The 19,175-nt window shown below is 39.8% G+C and overlaps 1 protein-coding gene across 2 annotated transcripts in view; it reads left to right on the forward strand.

Moving 5' to 3' along the window:
- Positions 1–19,175, forward strand: part of LOC124283662 (gephyrin-like) — a 31,738-nt gene that overhangs the window by 3,136 nt on the left and 9,427 nt on the right. The window contains exons 2-9 of one of the 2 annotated variants that reach the window (XM_046719654.1): positions 4,697–4,775; positions 5,284–5,341; positions 7,118–7,210; positions 8,489–8,583; positions 9,404–9,470; positions 10,085–10,219; positions 12,618–13,683; positions 14,338–15,711. In XM_046719654.1, the coding sequence (XP_046575610.1) occupies positions 4,697–4,775; positions 5,284–5,341; positions 7,118–7,210; positions 8,489–8,583; positions 9,404–9,470; positions 10,085–10,219; positions 12,618–13,683; positions 14,338–14,699 (1,955 nt within the window). In that variant the 3' untranslated portion in view covers positions 14,700–15,711. Of the gene's footprint in view, positions 1–4,696; positions 4,776–5,283; positions 5,342–7,117; positions 7,211–8,488; positions 8,584–9,403; positions 9,471–10,084; positions 10,220–12,617; positions 13,684–14,337; positions 15,712–19,175 lie in introns of those variants that run through there. The other variant, XM_046719653.1, reaches the window with a different exon arrangement.

Here is a 19,175-nt window from a genome sequence, read left to right on the forward strand (position 1 = left end):
CAGAGTTATGCCCCCTTATCTTTATACGTGTATGACATCTAGGACTGGGACAATTCACTGATATCGGGATGCATTTAAGTTTGATACAGCTATTGTACCGTGGACTGGTATATTGATACAAACGATACTTTTTTTCAAAACAGTATTATCTTAAACATGTTACAGTACTTGTTTAGAGAAAAATACGCAAGTATGATGGACGGAGTTACTTGTTTGTTTATTACAATAGTGTTTTTGTTAAAGTAAATAAGTTGAAGTAAATCATTTTAAATCTTGATACCATGTCATTCTTTCAAGTTGTATGTATCGTGATACGTATCGTATTGCAGGTAAAAAAACGCGATATGTAAAGTATCATGGCATAGTGTATCGTCCAAGCCCAAATGACGTCTCTGTTGTGGTTTGATGTCATACTCATAGAGGAAAGTCAATTTTGACATTTATTGCAAATCATTTTTTTAGATTGAGTGTATACATAAGCACACAAAGCAATTTCATATATACTTCGTTCAGATATTGGGCACTATTTTGTTTGCTCACACTTTCCGTAAAGATGCCAAATTATAAAAATTGTTGCCTATTGCTTTTATCGGTGCTTGATAAAAAGCAGAGAAATTTACTGTATTTTAATGCATTACAAAATTTATGACAATATTTGGCAGTGTCTAATTTTCAAACTGCTAAAGTATTTGCAATTAAGTTTACACCATCAGATAGGAAATTTGATATTCTACATTTGTGTGTGATTTCATAGCTGTAGGTAGACCCAGTGCCAGGCAAACGAAATTGTTCACGCAACATTCACTTTCCAGATCTTATCAAAATGTGCATCAGAAAAAGAACTCGGCATTCAGGGGGTTAAGCTAGATATGATTAGCATGATTATTGTTTTATTATTGTCCCCTGCCGCAACGCGGAACGGGGGACTATGTATTCAGCGGCGTACGTACATCCCGATTCTTGTTAACGCGATATCTGATGAACTTTTGTACCAAATGTCTTCAAATTTGGTGACAGCCTACATTTGGAAATTACGCAGACACCAGTGTATTTGGGTGACCTTGACCTTATTTTCAAGGTCACCTGGACACTTTGACCACTTTTCAAACTCTTGTTAACGCGATATCTCATGAAATGTTGTACCCAATGTCTTCAAATTTGGTGACAGCCTACATTGGGGGATTACGCAGACACCAGTTTATTTGGGTGACCTTGACCTTATTTTCAAGGTCACCACGACACTTTGACCACTTTTTAAACTCTTGTTAGTGTGATATCTCATGAACTTTGACCACGTTTTAAACTCTTGTTAACGCGATATCTCATGAAATGTTGTACGCAATGTCTTCAAATTTTGGTGACAGCCTACATTGGGGGATTATGCAGACACCGGTTTATTTTGGTGACCTTGGCCTTATTTTCAAGGTCACCACGACACTTTGACCACTTTTCAAACTCTTCTTAGCGTGATATCTCATGAACTGTTGTACCCAATGTCTTCAATTTCTATAGTATGCATCGCCATGACTTCAGGTAAAACTGACAGTCTACCAAACCACGAGGAGGAAAAACAGCCTACATTGGGGGATTATGCAGACACCAGTCGATTAGAGTGACCTTGAACTTATTTTCAAGGTCACCATGACACTTTGCACACTTTTAACTCTTGTTAACGCGATATTTCATGGACTGTTGTACCCAATGTCTTCAAATTTGGCGACTGCCTACATTGGGGGATTTCACAGACACCAGTTATTTAGGTGACCTTGGCCTTATTTTCAAGGTCACCATGACACTTTGAACACTTTTCCAACTCTTCTTAACACGGCATCTCATGGACTGTTGTACCCAATGTCTTCAAATTTGGTGACAGCATACATTGGGGGATTACGCAGACACCAGTTGATTTTGGGTGACCGTGACCTTATCTTCAAGGTCACGACTAACACGACACTTTGAACACTTTTCCAACTCTTCTTAACACGGCATCTCATGGACTGTTGTACCCAATGTCTCCAAATTTGGTGACAGTTTACATTGGGGTATTACAAAGACACCAGTTGATTTGGGTGACCTTGACCTTATCTTCAAGGTCACCATGATACTTTGACCGCTTTTTAAAGGAGATATCTCATAAAACATTCCACCCAATGTTTTCAAGTATGTTGACAGCCTACATTGGGTGATTATGCAGACACCAGTCATTTCAGGCATCTTGTATGTGACCCAAAAATAGAAAGTAGTAAATATAGATATTCCATTCTTTAGCGGCTGGGGACATTGCCATATCAGTGGCAAACACTTGTTTATTATTAGAGCTGACTGTAAGGTTGACCCTCACAAAGTATTACTGTAAGTGAAGGAGAAGACTTGTATCATGTTAGAATGACCTCAGAATGTTTAAGGGCCTACCACTTGATTCTGATGATGATGGAAATGATTTTTAATAAAATTGAAATTAGTTTTATCTAGAAAATGCTGGAAGAAAATATTTTGGCCTCTGAAAATCAGGTCACTTTGACCTGCTGGACAGGCTGGGTGTGTTACCTTCCTAACATATTTAATGCCTTGAAGCAATGGCTAATGAAATAAGTTGCCAAGAAAAATTCCATGGCACCTCCACAGTTGAACACAAAATTGATTTTATTTTTGCCTGCCAATGGATTATCAATTATTTCAGATTACTTACGATTTGTCAATGTAACTGAAACAACTGCTTCCACAATATTGGTGTAGAAATAACATTACCATGATGACAGTGTGACAGGAAGATTGTAACCATGGCTACCACTTGGTGCATTACTGTCATGGTAGTATGATCTGGCAGGGAGAGTATGCATCAGTGTTGTCATAGTTGATCAATGTGTACATACCTGAAGCATGGATGTTTAAATAGGAATCACACAAGTGTCATAAACAGGATACATATAGCACCAGATTGTGACATATTGTGCATGTGCTTTCCAAATGAAAAGGGATAATAAAAATAATATTTTATTGTGCGTTTATGTTTACTTTTTTGGTCAACTACACTGATAAATATTTACTGATGGTTGTCAAAAATCAGGTCGCTTATCATCTCAGGAATTTTCATGTATATCAACATCTATCCTAGGGAATGTGTACACGATCCAGCAATCATATGATAATTAGACATTCATCAACTACCTTTAACATGTTTCAAATGTACATTTGCAAAATTGTTAAAGGATGCATGGCAGAGATAGCACTGATGTTGTCATGTTTGTGTACATGCATTTTAATTTCCGAAATGACAATACTGGTTCAGTTTATGGTATATTATTTACACAAAAGAAATCACTTTAATATGTTAAAGAAACTGAAGCTTTATTAGTGAGAAAATATGTAACTGCCCCTTGTAGCTAACAGTAGTGTCTGCGTGTGTTCATTCTGGCTCAGAGGTGGTGGGGTATTCTTGTGGTTAAAGTGTTCGCTCATCACGCCAAAGACCCGGGTTCTATTCCCCACATGGAAACAATGTGTGAAGCCCATTTCTGGTGTCCCCCGACCCTGATCTTGCTGGAATATTGCTGAAAGTGGCGTAAAACCAAACTCACTCACTCATTCTGGCTCAAAGATGTCATTTCTCTTCGGGGGTAGAGGGCCATGAATATCAACAGATCGCATAGAGTTTAGTGTAAGATTTACCAAAGACTCTTTTATGTAATTGTCACATATATTTATTCATTGACATCTGATATATGAGAAGTATTTCGTGAAATCTGGGTTAGAATTGGTCTTCAGAAACTTGCTAAATGTGTTTATAATGAAAATTATATGGCATGTTATTGTCCCCTGCCGCAACGCGGAACGGGAGACTATGTATTCATCGGCGTCCGTCTGTACGTCCTAATTCTTGTTAACGTGATATCTCATGAACTGTTGTACCCAATGTCTTTAAATTTGGTGACAGCCTACATTGGGGGATTACACAGACAACAGTTGATTTGGGTGACCTTGACCTTATCTTCATAGTCACCAAGACACTTTGAACACTTTTCAAACTCGTTAACGTGATATTCACATGTACTGTTGTATCCAATCTCTTCAAATTTGGTGACAGCCTACATTGGGGGATTACGCAGACACCAGTTGATTTGGGTGACCTTGACATTATCTTCAAGGTCACCACGACACTTTGACTGCTTTTCAAACTTATTTAAATGCAATATCTCATAAAACATTGCCCCCAATGTTTTCAATTATGTTGACAGCCAACATTGGGAGATTATGCAGACACCAGTCATTTCAGGCATCTTGTATGTGACCAAAAAATAAAAAGTAGTAAATATAGTTATTCCATTCTTTAGTGGCGGGGGACATTGCCATATCAGTGGCAAACACTTGTTGACATTTCTTTCAGTGTTTTTTTTTTCAGTTCAGATTTTTAAGTTAGGAAGGATGTTTTTTTAACATTTAAAAAAAAAGTAAAGTACAAACTAATAACACATTTATCAATGTGTAATATTTTTTTTAATCAAGCTTGCCGCCATCATGTTGACTTTTGCTATCAGAATGACCGATGTCCGTCAGGGTAAAACAATAGTATTTGAACGCTTATTTTATTTATACTGCTTAAAAAAATAGGGTCGGCACCAGAATTCAAGGGTCGGTTGGGTAATCGGAACCACAACATTTTTTTTAGGCCTCATATATTTAGTTGGTCTTGTTTCAGTGAGTGACAGCTGTTTCTCAGGCCAGGTGGAGGATAAGAGTGGACAAAACTTGAAATCCCTGATAGAGGAGAAGAAATTGTAAGTGTAACTGGATTACCAGGGTTCAAGTTAACATATCCCAGCTGGGATTAAGGAGGGGATAAGATGACCCCAGCAACCTATGCTGGTCTGAAGAGGCGACTTACATTGCATAGATCAGTGCTCATCATATTATTCCCTACATTGCCTAATCCAGATTGATTATTTGCAATCTGCTGTAATAAAGCTAGAATATTCTGTGAGTTCTGCATGAAACAACAAACAACAAAATGAAATTGACATAAGTTGGTAAACCAGTAAATATAGTAAAATACAGAATATATGAACATGGTCAGAAAGAGCTCCTTTTTGTTATATTTTATTAATTTAATTTATGAACCGTTTATTTTTCTGTAAAATATCTCCATTTCAGTGACGAGGTGTGAGTCTTAACTAACTTCTACATTAACGGTTGTGTTTTGGGGCCAGTAAACAACATGTAGTAACAGTATGCTTGGGATCTGGAGTGGCTCTGTTCCCTCCTGTATGTTCCTCTGTCTTGTTTCAGAATTAATGGAGAAGTTTGTGTGAAGGAAATTGTACCAGATGAAGTTCAAAGGATAAAGGTAGGAAGGATTTATGCCATTATCATGCTGATGTTATATTTGATAACCAACCTTCTGAGAAATAATCAGATTTGTAATTCAGGGTTTTACATAGCTCTTCGAACCTAGGAGCCCTGGGGACTCAGGGCATATTTTTTTGAGAGTCCATTTCCAAAATTGGGAGTCAATCAATTTGCATGAAATCAATGATAATGGATGCTTCCCATTTGATAATGATTACGTTATGATATGTGTTACTTTCAATGTCATTAGAATAATGACTGTAAATAAAATGTTTACACATTAATATAGGATGTCTTTACAAACTCAGAAAGTTCTTTCCCAGAAAAAAATTATACTACGTCAACAAGGACTCACAGGATTTTAGTTTGGGGGTACTTCACCGAATTTCTGCGTCCAATACGCAGGAATCTTGCGTCCCCTAACCCTGGTAATTTGGATAGGAGACAAAGGAATCAACAGATCATAGTGAATTAGTAACAATCTGAGCTTGGTGACTGTTGCGGGCATGTTGCCTCACAGAACTAACCATGCTGAAAGCATTTAGTTAAAAACACTTTCACTATTGTAACCTTGTTACAATCAGATTTTGGTGTTTGGTACTGCTGCACAAAGCTCTGAGGACATAACGTTACTGAGATGAGATGGTGGTGTGGGGTCGTGTGTCTGGAGCCCAGGTCACAAATTAGTTAAGCAATTTTGGTCACAGAGAGTCCTTGGATGGCTGACCGTATTTGGCAGCTTGACTCATTAGAGTTTCTAGGATTTCTGTCCTGCCCCACAACAGAGCACATATGGTGTGGTTGGGTGAATGTTTATTCCGATATGATCTGAAATGGGATGTATTGCAAGCAAGAGGATCTAATCATAAGGAGGTTCATGACAATTGTTGCAATTTTTGTACCATATTTGTGCTTGTATGTTGAATGACTTTTAACCTATGTATGTGTTTCATTATGACATCCAATTATACTCTGTCTTCTAGTTCTTCGTGTTCATGATGAAACAGCATTTTTTATCCCCCGGGGGGTATTAAAATGGAATCTGTCCGTGCGTCCGTCCGTCCGTGCACATTTGTCTTTTCCGGAGCAGAACTCTAAAACCGTTCTCTATTTCTTCACCAAACTTGGCACATAGATAGATCTAGTGGTGTACTGGTGCCTTTTGGTAGTTTTGGAATTCTGAATAAAACATTTTTGGTGTTTCCATGGCAACAAGTTCGACTTAACCTGAAATTGGTGGTAGTGCTTTTTTCCGGAGCTGAACTCTAAAACCGTTCACTATTTCTTCACCAAACTTGGCACATAGATAGATCTGGTGGTGTACTGGTGCCTTTTTGGTAGTTTTGGATTTCTGAATAAAATATTTTTGGCATTTCCGTGGCAACAAGTTTGACATAGACTGAAATTGGTGATAGTGCTCCTTTCTGGAGCAGAACTTTAAAAACCTTTCAATACTCTCCTTCCACTTTTCTATATACACACCTAAATATTTGACATAATCATAACTCGTAGACATAATCATGAAGAGTATTTTGCCATTGCGGGGGATATTGATGACTTTGTCTTCTTGTTGTTTGTTCTGTTTATGTAATGTTCTTAATGGAAATACCTATCAACATATTGATAATAGTTTTGACTTTTGATTGATCAATTGATGATTTAATGTATTGCCTGCATGATACCAGGTTGCTGGCTGTTTCATGATGCTGATGCTCTGCATCAACCTGTTGTTGTACTTCAAGGAGTATAACTAGCTGTCTGTTTCTTGAATCAGGATCTCCTCATAGACTGGACAGACAACCTCAAGCTGGACCTGATCCTGTCCACAGGGGGAACTGGCTTCACTGCACGTGATGTCACGCCAGAGGTAATTTTCATTTGTCAGAAACACAAGTTAACATTCTGTGGAGTTTAGATTATTATCCCCACCACGAGTTCTAAAGCTTCAAACAGAGTTACAATTTGTTTCAGAGTTATGGCCCTTGTCATGCATTTCTTGACTTAGTTCATGGTATCCCCAATGGGGACAGATTTCCTAAGAAACCGTTCTAGTTTGGGAAATCAAATTTGATATGTGTTTTAAGGACATGAATGCCTTGATTGAGTTTGAAAATGGAAACTGTGTTACAATTTGTTACAGAGGTATGGCCCTTGTCATGCATTTCTTGACTTTGTGCACGGTATCCCCAATGGGGACAGATTTTCTCAGTAACCGTTACAGATAGGGAAACCAAAATGGTTATGTGTTTTCAGGACATGAATGCCTTGATGGATTTCGAAAACGGAAACCTTGTTATAATTTGTTACAGAGTTAAGGATCTTGTCATGTATTTCTTGCACGGTTTCCCCAGTGGGGACAGATTTTCTCAAAAACTGTATAGATAGGGAAACTAGATTTATGATGTGTTTTCAGGACATGAATGCTTTGATGGAGTTCGAAAATGGAAACTGTATTACAATTTGTTCCAGAGTTATGGCCCTTGTCATGCGTTTCTTGATGTAGTGCATGGTATCCCCACTGGTAACAGAATTTCTCAGTAACCATTCTAGATAGGGAAGCCAAATATGGTGTGTGTTTTCAGGACATGAATGTCGTGGTGGATTTTAAAAAAAGGAACCAAATAGGAACAGAACCCTGTGGCAGGGTATATTGATTACCATGTCTTCTTGGGATTGTGTTAACCGAATATATTCCTAGTACCTTTTTCCTCTTTAGAATTCTAGGACAGACCAGGTTCCCAGAACCCAATACTTTCCTCTCCCGTGTGAAAGCATACAGTGTACCAATGTAATCATGGTAATAGTTTGTGAATTGATTCCAACTATAAATGTCTGTTTGACAAATTTGCCTTTGCAGGAATTGAGTTGAAGGGTCCTGAACAACTACACTGCTTCTGTTGATTCTGTGTTCTAAACACAACTGGTCTGCAATTCACTGTGCAGAGTTACATCCCTTACACCAACTTCACCCGGTCTTTAGATTTGTCTGCAACAAGCCATCCTGGTGAATTTAAACAAGGTGGTAAATGTCTTTGTCCCTTCAGGCTTTCCACCCCGTCTGGCTAAGACACCCTGGAATACTGTTCAAAAGCAGCTGTAGACATTACTTACTCAGTTGTAAATCTTGTGATGTGTTTCTCTACAGGCTACTAAGGCAGTGCTGGACAGAGATGCTCTGGGAATCACCGTGGCCATGTTAACCGGCTCTCTCAACATCACACCATTGGCGATGCTGTCAAGGTGAAGGAACATTTTCTGTAATAACATGTATCGTATCTAGTGTTCACATTAGAATATGTATCCAGCAATCTGTTCTGGATGTTAGAGGTGACTCAGTGGATCTGATGTTGAGGTTCAGTGACTCGGTTCATGTCCTTGTTCCCTAATGGTGCAGATGGCTGCTTACAATATCGACCACTGGGTTGTCTGCCATACGGCAGGAATACTGTGTGACATAAAGGAACAACCAACCAACAGTAAACCTGAATCATGTCTTACTAAGCTCATACATGTTGCGACCGCCTCTGTGGTGTAGTGGTTAGAGCATCCGCCCGGAGAACGGAAGGTCGCGGGTTCGATCCCCGATCGCGTCATACCAAAAGACGTTAAAAATATGGTACTTGTTGGTCCCTGCCTGGCGCTCGGCATTAATGGGTACAACAAGGACTGGTTGGCTCGGAGTCAGTATAATGTGTCTGAGTGGGGTATTCATACTTCACTGCGGCATGGTATCTCAGTGGGCTAGCACTATAAAAACAGCTTCAGTCTGGGCTAGTACAAGCAGCTGCACATACACACGCATGCACGTCATCATATGAGCGAAATATTCTCAAGTACGACGTTAAACCCAATTTCACCTCACCTCACCTCATACATGTTGCAGATTTCACTAAAGTTATGATGGATTTTCTCAGGTATCAAGTCAGTTTGCCGAGATGACAATGTTCTAGTGTTTGAAGGGACTTTTATCCCAGCTTGGATACCCACTCTCACACTCATTATTTATTGTTGTAACCATTGTAACTGTTTCCTTTTCTTAATTACATGAGATATGTTTCAGGTTGACCTGTGGCATCAGGAAGAGTACTCTCATCATCAACCTGCCTGGCAGCACCAAAGGGTCAGAGGTGAGTACGTCTTGTAACTCCATGTGACCTATTTAAATCTATGTAACACGATGTGACCAATGTAACATGTTCATGGTGAATGGAGTGTCATCGTACGTTGATGGTTGATAGGATTTCATCATGCCCTGTTGATGTGGATCATTGCTCATACTTGATTGTCTTGTATAGATTTGATTATTTACAGGACGTTGCCTTGTGGCCAACATATTGCTGATTGTGTCATTGAACAATAGAGGTGTGACGATACAGAAATTTCACGATACGATACGTATTGCGATATCTTGGAACGATACGATTCGATTCGATGCATCTCACGATATGCTATCTTTAGTTATTTTCTTTCAAAATGTATATTTTGGTAGCAAGTAACAGTGTAAATTTTGACATAACCACCAATTTCTGGTGAAAATTAATAATAACGATACATATCACGATATGAAAAAAAGTATCGATATATTTATTGTCGGATAAAGTATCACGATTATTGATACTACGATATATCGTCGCAGCTCTATTGAACAACAAATACAAACACACAGTGACATACCTCCATTCAGTTTCCTTGATTGCCCCACTTCATGCAGTTTTAGTTGTAATATTTGTTTTCCACCCAGGAATGTTTCCGGTTTGCTGCAGTGGGTGTATCCCATGCTGTAGACCAGCTGCAGGGATCGCGAGAGAGTGTGAGGTCAACACATGCAGACCTTCAGGAGGAGGGCATCCGCTCCACCGAACCAGGACAGATTCAGGTATGTTACGCATGAACATGTCTCTTAGTCAACCTCAGTGTATCCTGGATGGTCCAGGGTCATGTGTGTCAAAGATTGAAACGCTACGATTATCGTAACTCCTATAAATTAACACAGAGTTATGGTAGTCATGTTGTTAGGAGTGCTTCATGAAATGGGACCCAGTGCCTCATGTTTGTGAAAGTTCACTTAATGTTTGGTAAATACTTCTGAGGGTTGTATACTCTATACTCTGCCTGCCGTGATATTGCTGGAATATGGATGAAAGCGGCGTAAAACTTACCTCGCTCACTCCATTTCCCATGAATACATAAGGCGTCAATGTCGGGTAGTTACTGTTTCCGAAACAAGGAATCAATTCCAGGAGTAGGAAGTCAGCGAGTACAAGACGATCAGTTCACAGAGTACCGTTGATGTCAATACTTCTCTCTAGACGTAATGGGCTACGTCCCTGTATCTATCTCTTCTACATATTGCTTTTATATAAAGCAATGGCAGTTATTACACAGGGTTCATGCACAGAAAAGGTTTCATTTGACCTCATTTCATTGTCTTTCTGAAAAAAACACATGCATCTTTAACATCCAAAACTGACTTCACTTGGGTGAGATAAATGATATCTTCTAGGAGATATTATAGCAGCAAGATTCTCTATATAGGAGCTGTATGTATTCAGGGGTGATGTATATTCAACCCATGCAGTGCTTCAGCCAGGCAAGCGCCATTGCGCCATTCACACTAAAATATATGCAATGGCACTCTTTTTCAATGCTAGAGCCCCATTGGCGCAACTTATATTATAATCCACAGGTCTTCTATACCATGGTTACCATGAATGGCAAAAGTCTCAACTGCATTGGCACACATTTTAGTAGTTAAGGTGCCAATTGGCAACACTCAAAACAATTCTGGCTGAAGCACTGCCCATGGTGTTTGGACAATGACTGGAATGGGGATGTGATGGTTTATTGTCTTCTGTCTCATCTTTCCTAGAGACATTGATTATAGTTCATATTCCACCTGATATGCTTCAGTGGTGTAGGTTTAATATTGCTCACTGTGACATAAACAACATTCACTCACTGCAACAATGTTGCCAAATACTAGATGATTTTATAACATAACTGGCAGTCTGAAAATATCAAAGTTTGACACATTTTGTGTATGAAATGAATGCCAGCTGGTACTTATAAAAAAATGGACGAGTTTGTCTTTGTGTCTATTGCCTTCTGAAAAGTTGAGTAGAAGTTATCCCATGAACTAAGCATTTCCAAAAAGTGATTATGCCACAAAACACCTGCAGTCTCTTACTGTTGGCATGACTAGGTGTCAGACTTATCAAGCAGTGGTCTCCATGGATCGTCTTGGATTCCAGACTAAATGCCCTTGACAAGTTTATTCAGGTCAAATTATTATTTGTGTTAATTATTCAAAATTGGATTTGTCTGAAGTCCCTGTTTCTTACGTTCCGAGGTTGTTTAACATTTTAAATTGACACTACATTCAATAATGCAACACTAAATATTCTAGCTCTCCCTCTTGGTTTGACCTGACTTTGGTTACTCCTTGAAGCTATCACATTAGATAGGAGATTGGGAACATTATATTTCCAATCAGACAACATGTAATGACATTTGCTGCAAACTTGGGGCCTCATACTGTCCTGTAAGCAGGTGTAGATAAATCCCTGATCAGTCACAGAAAGAATGTTTGTATATTGAATTGTATTAGTATGAACAACCTGAGTAGCTACTTCACAGTTTTCTTCAACAATCTGACTTGTGTTGAAAGTCTGATGCCAAAATACTGATTTGTCACTTTATCAATAAGACTAAGTTCATATCTGTTTAGGAGACCTTGTGTCCTTACCAAATCTTTGAAATCATGGCTGTCTACTTGGTTTGATAGAATGTTTTAAAGCAGAAAATACATTTGTGGCCATTTTAGCCAGTTTGCTATATTTACATGATGGTCATCCATTGTCCATTAACATCCAGGAGGAAACTACAGTCCTCACCTGCTTCAGCCTCTGTATTTCATTGTATGATAAATATATCTCATATGATTCAGTTTTTGTTGTCTTTGTTTTTGATGCATCCTTTCCCTGTGTCCCTGCATGGCATTCGTTTTGCTGTTCTTTACCAATATCTTCTCGAGTGACCTTGGCCAAATTAACTGATCCCAAACTTTGCATGAGAGATAGTCTGATGTGGAGAGGGCTGGTAAATAATTTAAGAGAAAAATGTTAAAAGTGGACCAATAGTAATGTCATGATGATGGAACCATGATGTCAAATTTTGCAAGCGTGGTACCCATTTTAAACATTTTCTGACTACTCCTTGCCCATCATGTGCCAGTGTATAACTGTTTGTACATAAAACCCATTTCCTGTGTTTAGCACACCTCGGATGAAAGTATGGACAATTCAGTTGAGAGTCTTAACCAGGCACCAGATATTTCGGATCCTGTCATGGATGCTGAATTTCCTGGAACGGTTTCATTTGATGCCCTCGACACGCATCCATTGTCCAACTCCACTCCAATCATACCGGACTCCAACATAGCAGCACCAATGTCTCCTGGTTCTAACTGTCAAACACAAAACATCACTGAAGTACCCCATCATTCCGAGACACTGAATAAGGGAAATAACTCCCAACCAGAAGAGTTCACCCAGCTTTGTTTTCAAACTGATCAGCCCAACTCGAACCTTACTGAGGAACCGCTGACAATCATTGCTATGGTGCCCAATCAGAGTCACATCACTCAGCAGTCGTTTGACAAACAGACCAAAGACATCACTGAGCTGTTTCAGCTCCAAGGCAGCTTTGTTGATTCCAGTGAAGCAGTTCTTGCTTGTAAAACACCAGAGTTGCGACCTGAGATCCAGTGTTCTGATGTACCTGAGATGTTAACAATGCCTGAGTTGAGGACTCAGCCAGAAAACAGGCTGGACAGACATGGTGTTGGGATTTGTGATACACATGGGGATGTGTATGAGTTTAATGAAGAGGCTGATCGCGTTCGACCAGCTGCAGGCAATGTTCAGTCAAACACGTCTAATTCAGAGGAGCCGATCCTTCGTGCCAAGCTTCACAAGAGTGCAGATGATGGGGAGGTAACTCATGTGGAAGTGGGGTCTGCAGTAAAAACCTTTTTACGAACTCATCCAGCAATCCGAGGCATATACTTGAACAAAGGCAAGCGTGATGTGAAACGCAACCTGGTGCAGATGAGGAGAGAGACATTGGCAGTGGATGTGGGAAGCTGGCAGCGAGGAACTCACATACATGACAGAAATCGCCTTGACGACCACTTCGATCTAACAGAGGCAGGGGTGGAGAAGAAGAAGAGAGTGGAGAAGCGTCTGTCCCGGGATGAGTACGTGGTCAACTGGTACATGTGGTGCCCCGGACACGGCAACTGTCGCCGCAACTGTGGCGGATATGGCAAGTGTGTTAATGGTAAGTTGTAATTATTGTTTTGAAGTTACTTTGTGATGTGCCAGTTGGGGATTCTAGGTTAGCAACTTGTGCTGGTTGTAAGAGGCGACTGAATTGATATGGTGGCCAGGATTGTTGACTTGAATAGTGTGTCCCAGACAATATGGGTTGTTATTGCAAATCAATCACCTGAATTGATTATTAACAGTTCATCGTCATATAGCTGGAATATTGCTGTCATATGACAACAAACGAAGATAAATGTATGAACATTTTTGAATATTGTTGCAAGATTTGGAATATGATTGCATTTTCTTGACTCTTAAGTAAAGTAATTATTTTGAACTTACCTTAAAAACTTTTAATCTGAATTAAAATCTCACCTCTACATTACCTTCATTATGTTGTTAATACACAATGTTTGCTTGTATCAGAGTACAGGGATCTTTTTCGTCATTATTTGTTTGAATATATGGATAATTAGACTGAGTTCAATGCTATTTATGTATTGTATTAGGACCTCTAGTTGTTAATAATGATACATATAATAAAAAATTGTTCCCACATTATAAATTGAAAAGGTTTAATGTACAAAAAAATTAGATTAATTTTCTGTGCACCATTACATTTTGTGTTTGTGTCTGTTGAGGAATGTTTTGGTTTCCTCTGTTGCAGGCTGTAAAGGAAAGACCCACAAGCAGGACCGCCATAACTGCCGGCTGCTTGTAAACCTGAAGATGTTCCTCAGTGATACCGCCAAATGGCGGGTTCACATCAGCGGCAGTCACGTCCCACTTGAGTACAACATCTTATGGGAACCGCCTAAACAGAACCAGCAGCGAATCAACGAAGACACGCGGGATGTCATCCTGGCAACTGTAGCCACGAAGAAGACGAGTTCCTCCCAAATACAGGAAGTGCTGTCAAAGAAACCTGCAGCCGTCGACTTGCCTGTAGTCCCGTCAAAGAGAAAGATTTGCCGCTTTGTGTCCAGTATGAAGAAGCGACGGAAAAAAGAGGAATTACAACTGTCGTGATAACAGTTTAGATGGTTTTGAATCTGTTAAAGATGATGGTGAAGATGGGTCTGATGGGGAAGGGGCTGAGGGTGGTGACATTGAGGGAGGAGAGATTGAAGGGGATCAAGATTCGGAGGAAGTGATCAATGTTGATGAAGATGATGAAGAAAAGGATAATGTAACGACTAGTTCCATGCCATGTGTTCCGACATTCAAAGGATTCCAAGCAGTGTCGGATGCTGTGGGCTTGGATGAGTCCAACATAGTTCCCTCAGTGACATGTTTCAAAATGACGGACCCAGCTGGTAATGTTTACTTTTCCTACACTAGAAATGTGCCAGCCAATGAGAACACATCGTCTGCAATATTGACCAATCAGAGTGTTTCAGGTAACCCATCTGTAGCCCACAATGACATGGTGCTACAGATATCCTCAGGTGGTGCACAGACTGGGTTTTTATACACTCCCACGGGAGAAGGGGTGGACATGTCAGGGCCAGACCAGAGCAGCTCCGACCAAGATGTGGCAGGCTGTAGTGATCTTGGAGCATTGTTTCTGGCAACATTCAAACCTCAATAAGTAGGCCAGACTGACACATTTTGGTGGAGTGTCTGAAATTAAGAGTAAATGTTCAGGAGTCCTTATTAATCCGGGGAGTCCTTATTACTAAGGATTACAGTTTAACAGAGTCCTTTGATCAAAATGCTGTTGCATCAAACCAGATTGAAACGGAGACTCCTGATAGATTCCAACAGTTTGGGTATGGCCATAGTGTTGAGGACCAGGAGGTTCTGTTTAAGGAAGCTGCATTGTGTTTTTCTGTTATTTTAGTTTATGATTGGTTGTTGTTTAATGCTGCACTCAGCAATATTCCTGTTTATGAGCTGCAATACCCAAAGACCCTTCATAATTTCCAAACCCATCGAATTTGAAGATCCGGGTTAGAATTGATCTTCAGCAAACCAAGCGAATGATGGGATCGAGTGGTACAGGCTCTTTGACTTGGTTGACACATGCCATCACATCACAATTGCGTAGATCGATGCACATGCTGTTGATCACTTGATTATTTGGTCCAGATTCGATTATTTACAGACTGCCACCTTCAGGGGTGGAAATAAGGCTAAAAAAATAAATGTTGTGGTTCCGATTTCCTACATTTCAGAACTAGGGTAGGTAGGTAGGGGTTGTTGTTTTTTTGCAAAATATTTTTACATTACTCATGTGTCAGAAAATAAATTTAATTTATTATGTGGTGAGTAAAATTGTTAGGCTCGGCGGGAATATTTAGGGTCGGACGGGAAATCGGAACCACAAGCTTTTTTTTTTAGGCCTAACTTTAAAATTGCTAGTGTACTCTGGTACAGTGGCATATGTAAAATCACTTGCCCTGATAATTCTTCCACTATACCGGCCGATTTTCTTGTTGATTTTTTAAATAAACAACATTATTAACATTGGCAAGTCAACTGGAAACCGGTACAGCGTGACATACAAATTTGCTAGCCTGACAGAAAATACACTGGACTGGGGCGTCGGGCAATGGGTTATTTCCACCCCTTCACCATATGTCTGGAATATTACGTGGCGTAAAACTAAACTCGCTCACTCACTCATAATTTCATAAGAGGTCAAGGACGTGCTATTATCTGGGGAATCGATATTAGGTTACGGTACTGTTTTTGTTAACATTGATGTGTTTCCTCACAGTTTACAATATTGCCCAGTAACTTTTTGACCACATCAGTGTTCTTTGAATGATATTAACATAGGCAATCAGAGAATTTGTTCCTCTGTACCGTATACAAGATAATGTCTTTAACTGAAGAATGCCATCTGGCCTTTTGTGTACAATGGTGTATGGATTGTACACAACATTGTTCAGGGATGTCTCTATTTTTTGTTTTGTTTTTTTTAATTTAAATACCACACGAAGAAAGGGGTGGGGGAACTCCACTATTGTATTCTTTCATGTGGTTCTCAAGCAGCCCAATGTTGCAATAAGAGGCTCTTACAGCAAATACCCACGGGTAAAAACAGAAGGATATTTGCAAATGTCCAAACTTGCCATGCCTATTATCTTGGCCAGCTAGGGGCGGTGGGGTAGCCTTGTGGTGAAAGCGTTTGCTAATCACACCAAAAAGCTGGGTTTGATTCCACACAAGGGTATAATATGTGAAGCCCATTTCTGGTGTTCCCTTCCCCCCTTCCCCCACTCGTGATGTTGCTGCAAAATTGCAGAAAAACAGCGTGAAACTAAACTCTCTCACTCACTTCACCAGCTGTGTATGATGAGCCCACAAGCTCCTCACAGTGACAGCCTGTAATTATGCTCTCTATACTTTCACTGCCATAGGTGAATTTCAAGAAATTCTCTCTGGGAAATATCTTAAGTGATTCCCAATTCACTACAATTGTATCCCTAAAGACATTCATAAAAACAAAAATGTCACTTCATTTTTCCAATTTTAAATCTGATGGAATTATTTTTTGTTATATCTAATTTCAAACAAATTATCCTCCTTCTCCCAAGAATGAAATGTTCAGTCCCTCAACTCTTCAATGTTGTTGAAAGATGAGAATCTCTAACTCTGTGATTTGGACATGCAGGAGAGTGTTTGTATTGTGATGTGATCACCCCTGAATAAATCATTGCTCACCTTATTAACCACTGGTTTGCCTGCACCAGGTCCTATATGTTGTCATTACACTCACTTATACAATTAACCACTGGTTTGCCTGTACCAGCTCCTGTGTTGCTGTTAGTCACTCATACCATTAACCACTGGTTTGCCTGTACCAGCCCCTGTGTTGCTGTTAGTCACTCATACCATTAACCACTGGTTTGCCTGTACCAGCCCCTGTGTTGCTGTTAGTCACTCATACCATTAACCACTGGTTTGCCTGTACCAGCCCCTGTGTTGCTGTTAGTCACTCATACCATTAACCACTGGTTTGCCTGTACCAGCCCCTGTGTTGCTGTTAGTCACTCATACCATTAACCACTGGTTTGCCTGTACCAGCTCCTGTGTTGCTGTTAGTCACTCATACCATTAACCACTGGTTTGCCTGTACCAGCCCCTGTGTTGCTGTTAGTCACTCATACCATTAACCACTGGTTTGCCTGTACCAGCCCCTGTGTTGCTGTTAGTCACTCATACCATTAACCACTGGTTTGCCTGTACCAGGCCCCTATGTGTTGTCGTTACAGTCACTCATACAATTAACCACTGGTTTGCCTGTACCAGTACCCCTCCTGTGTTGTACCAGCCCTGTGTTGTCGTTACAGTCACTCATACAATTAACCACTGGTTTGCCTGTAGTCACTCACTCATACAATTAACCACTGGTTTGCCTGTACCAGCCCCTGTGTTGCTGTTAGTCACTCATACCATTAACCACTTTTGCTCATGCTTTCAATCAATCGTTCTATGTACTAGATAGCTATGACTATACACTTTATGATATGTTTGGCTTTGCATTCATCTTGCCAAAATGATGAGTGCTTGTGGTGTTTATGTTCATTGGTTAATTTATCTTTAAGTGAAGCCTAGTGAGACAGGACTACTTCAGAACACTCTGTTTGGACTAAGATAAAGAAAAGTAAAATAATGTTATTGCATATCTCAATTACCTGGAGCGATGAGTAGCCCAGTAGTTAAAGCGTTTGCTCATCACACTGAAGACCCGGGTTTGATTCCCCACATGGGTTCAACGTGTGAAGCCAATTTCTCCCACGTCGTGATATTGCTGGAACATTGCTAAAAGTGGGTAAAACTAAACTCTCCCACATTCATTTACCCCGGTACTGTTATTAATTATCATCAGATAACTGAAGTATGTCAAAGGTGACACTAGTTGTGACTCATCAGTATTTCATGTCATGATTAAGCTACCTGGATAGCCAATAGATCAATGGTTGTTTGCCTTGTGATATAAACTCTGGCTACTGTTCATGCTTTCCTACAGTCCAGCTGCAGTCTGTCATCCAATGTTCACTGCAGGGGCTGTTTGTGTCCCCACAGGTCCACCAGTTTCTGTCTCACCGGTCTGAAAAGCCTGAAATGCTTCCAAAAGTTCAACCACATTTTAAATTGTTGACTCTACCAATGAGTTCCTAAACTCTGTATGTTAAAGTTTATTGGCTGTTCCATTGTAAAGCCACTGTTTTCACTTGATGTGTCAGATATTAAATATTGTCTTTACAATTCGTCATGTGTTCGACTTTTATATGTTTAGTTCAGAATGGAAGGTGTGAATCATATAATTTTGAATGTGACATTTAACATTCATTTGCATTGTTGTGACATCAAAATTGAATGCTGATGTCATCTTCAGTTCATCCCTTGCAAGTGTGCTTATGTCTTGGGTCTTCTTGCCATATTCTACACATATATCAGTCCATCGGCATTCATGTTACTTTCAACATGGATGTCAGACTCTCATTGGCTGAGACCCATTCTAGCATTTTCAGTGTACTTTGCTAATGTCAT

Source organism: Haliotis rubra, unplaced genomic scaffold (genome assembly GCF_003918875.1).
Source record: "Haliotis rubra isolate DU_JTF1 unplaced genomic scaffold, ASM391887v1 Scf32, whole genome shotgun sequence".
Taxonomy (NCBI): Eukaryota; Metazoa; Mollusca; class Gastropoda; order Lepetellida; family Haliotidae; genus Haliotis; species Haliotis rubra.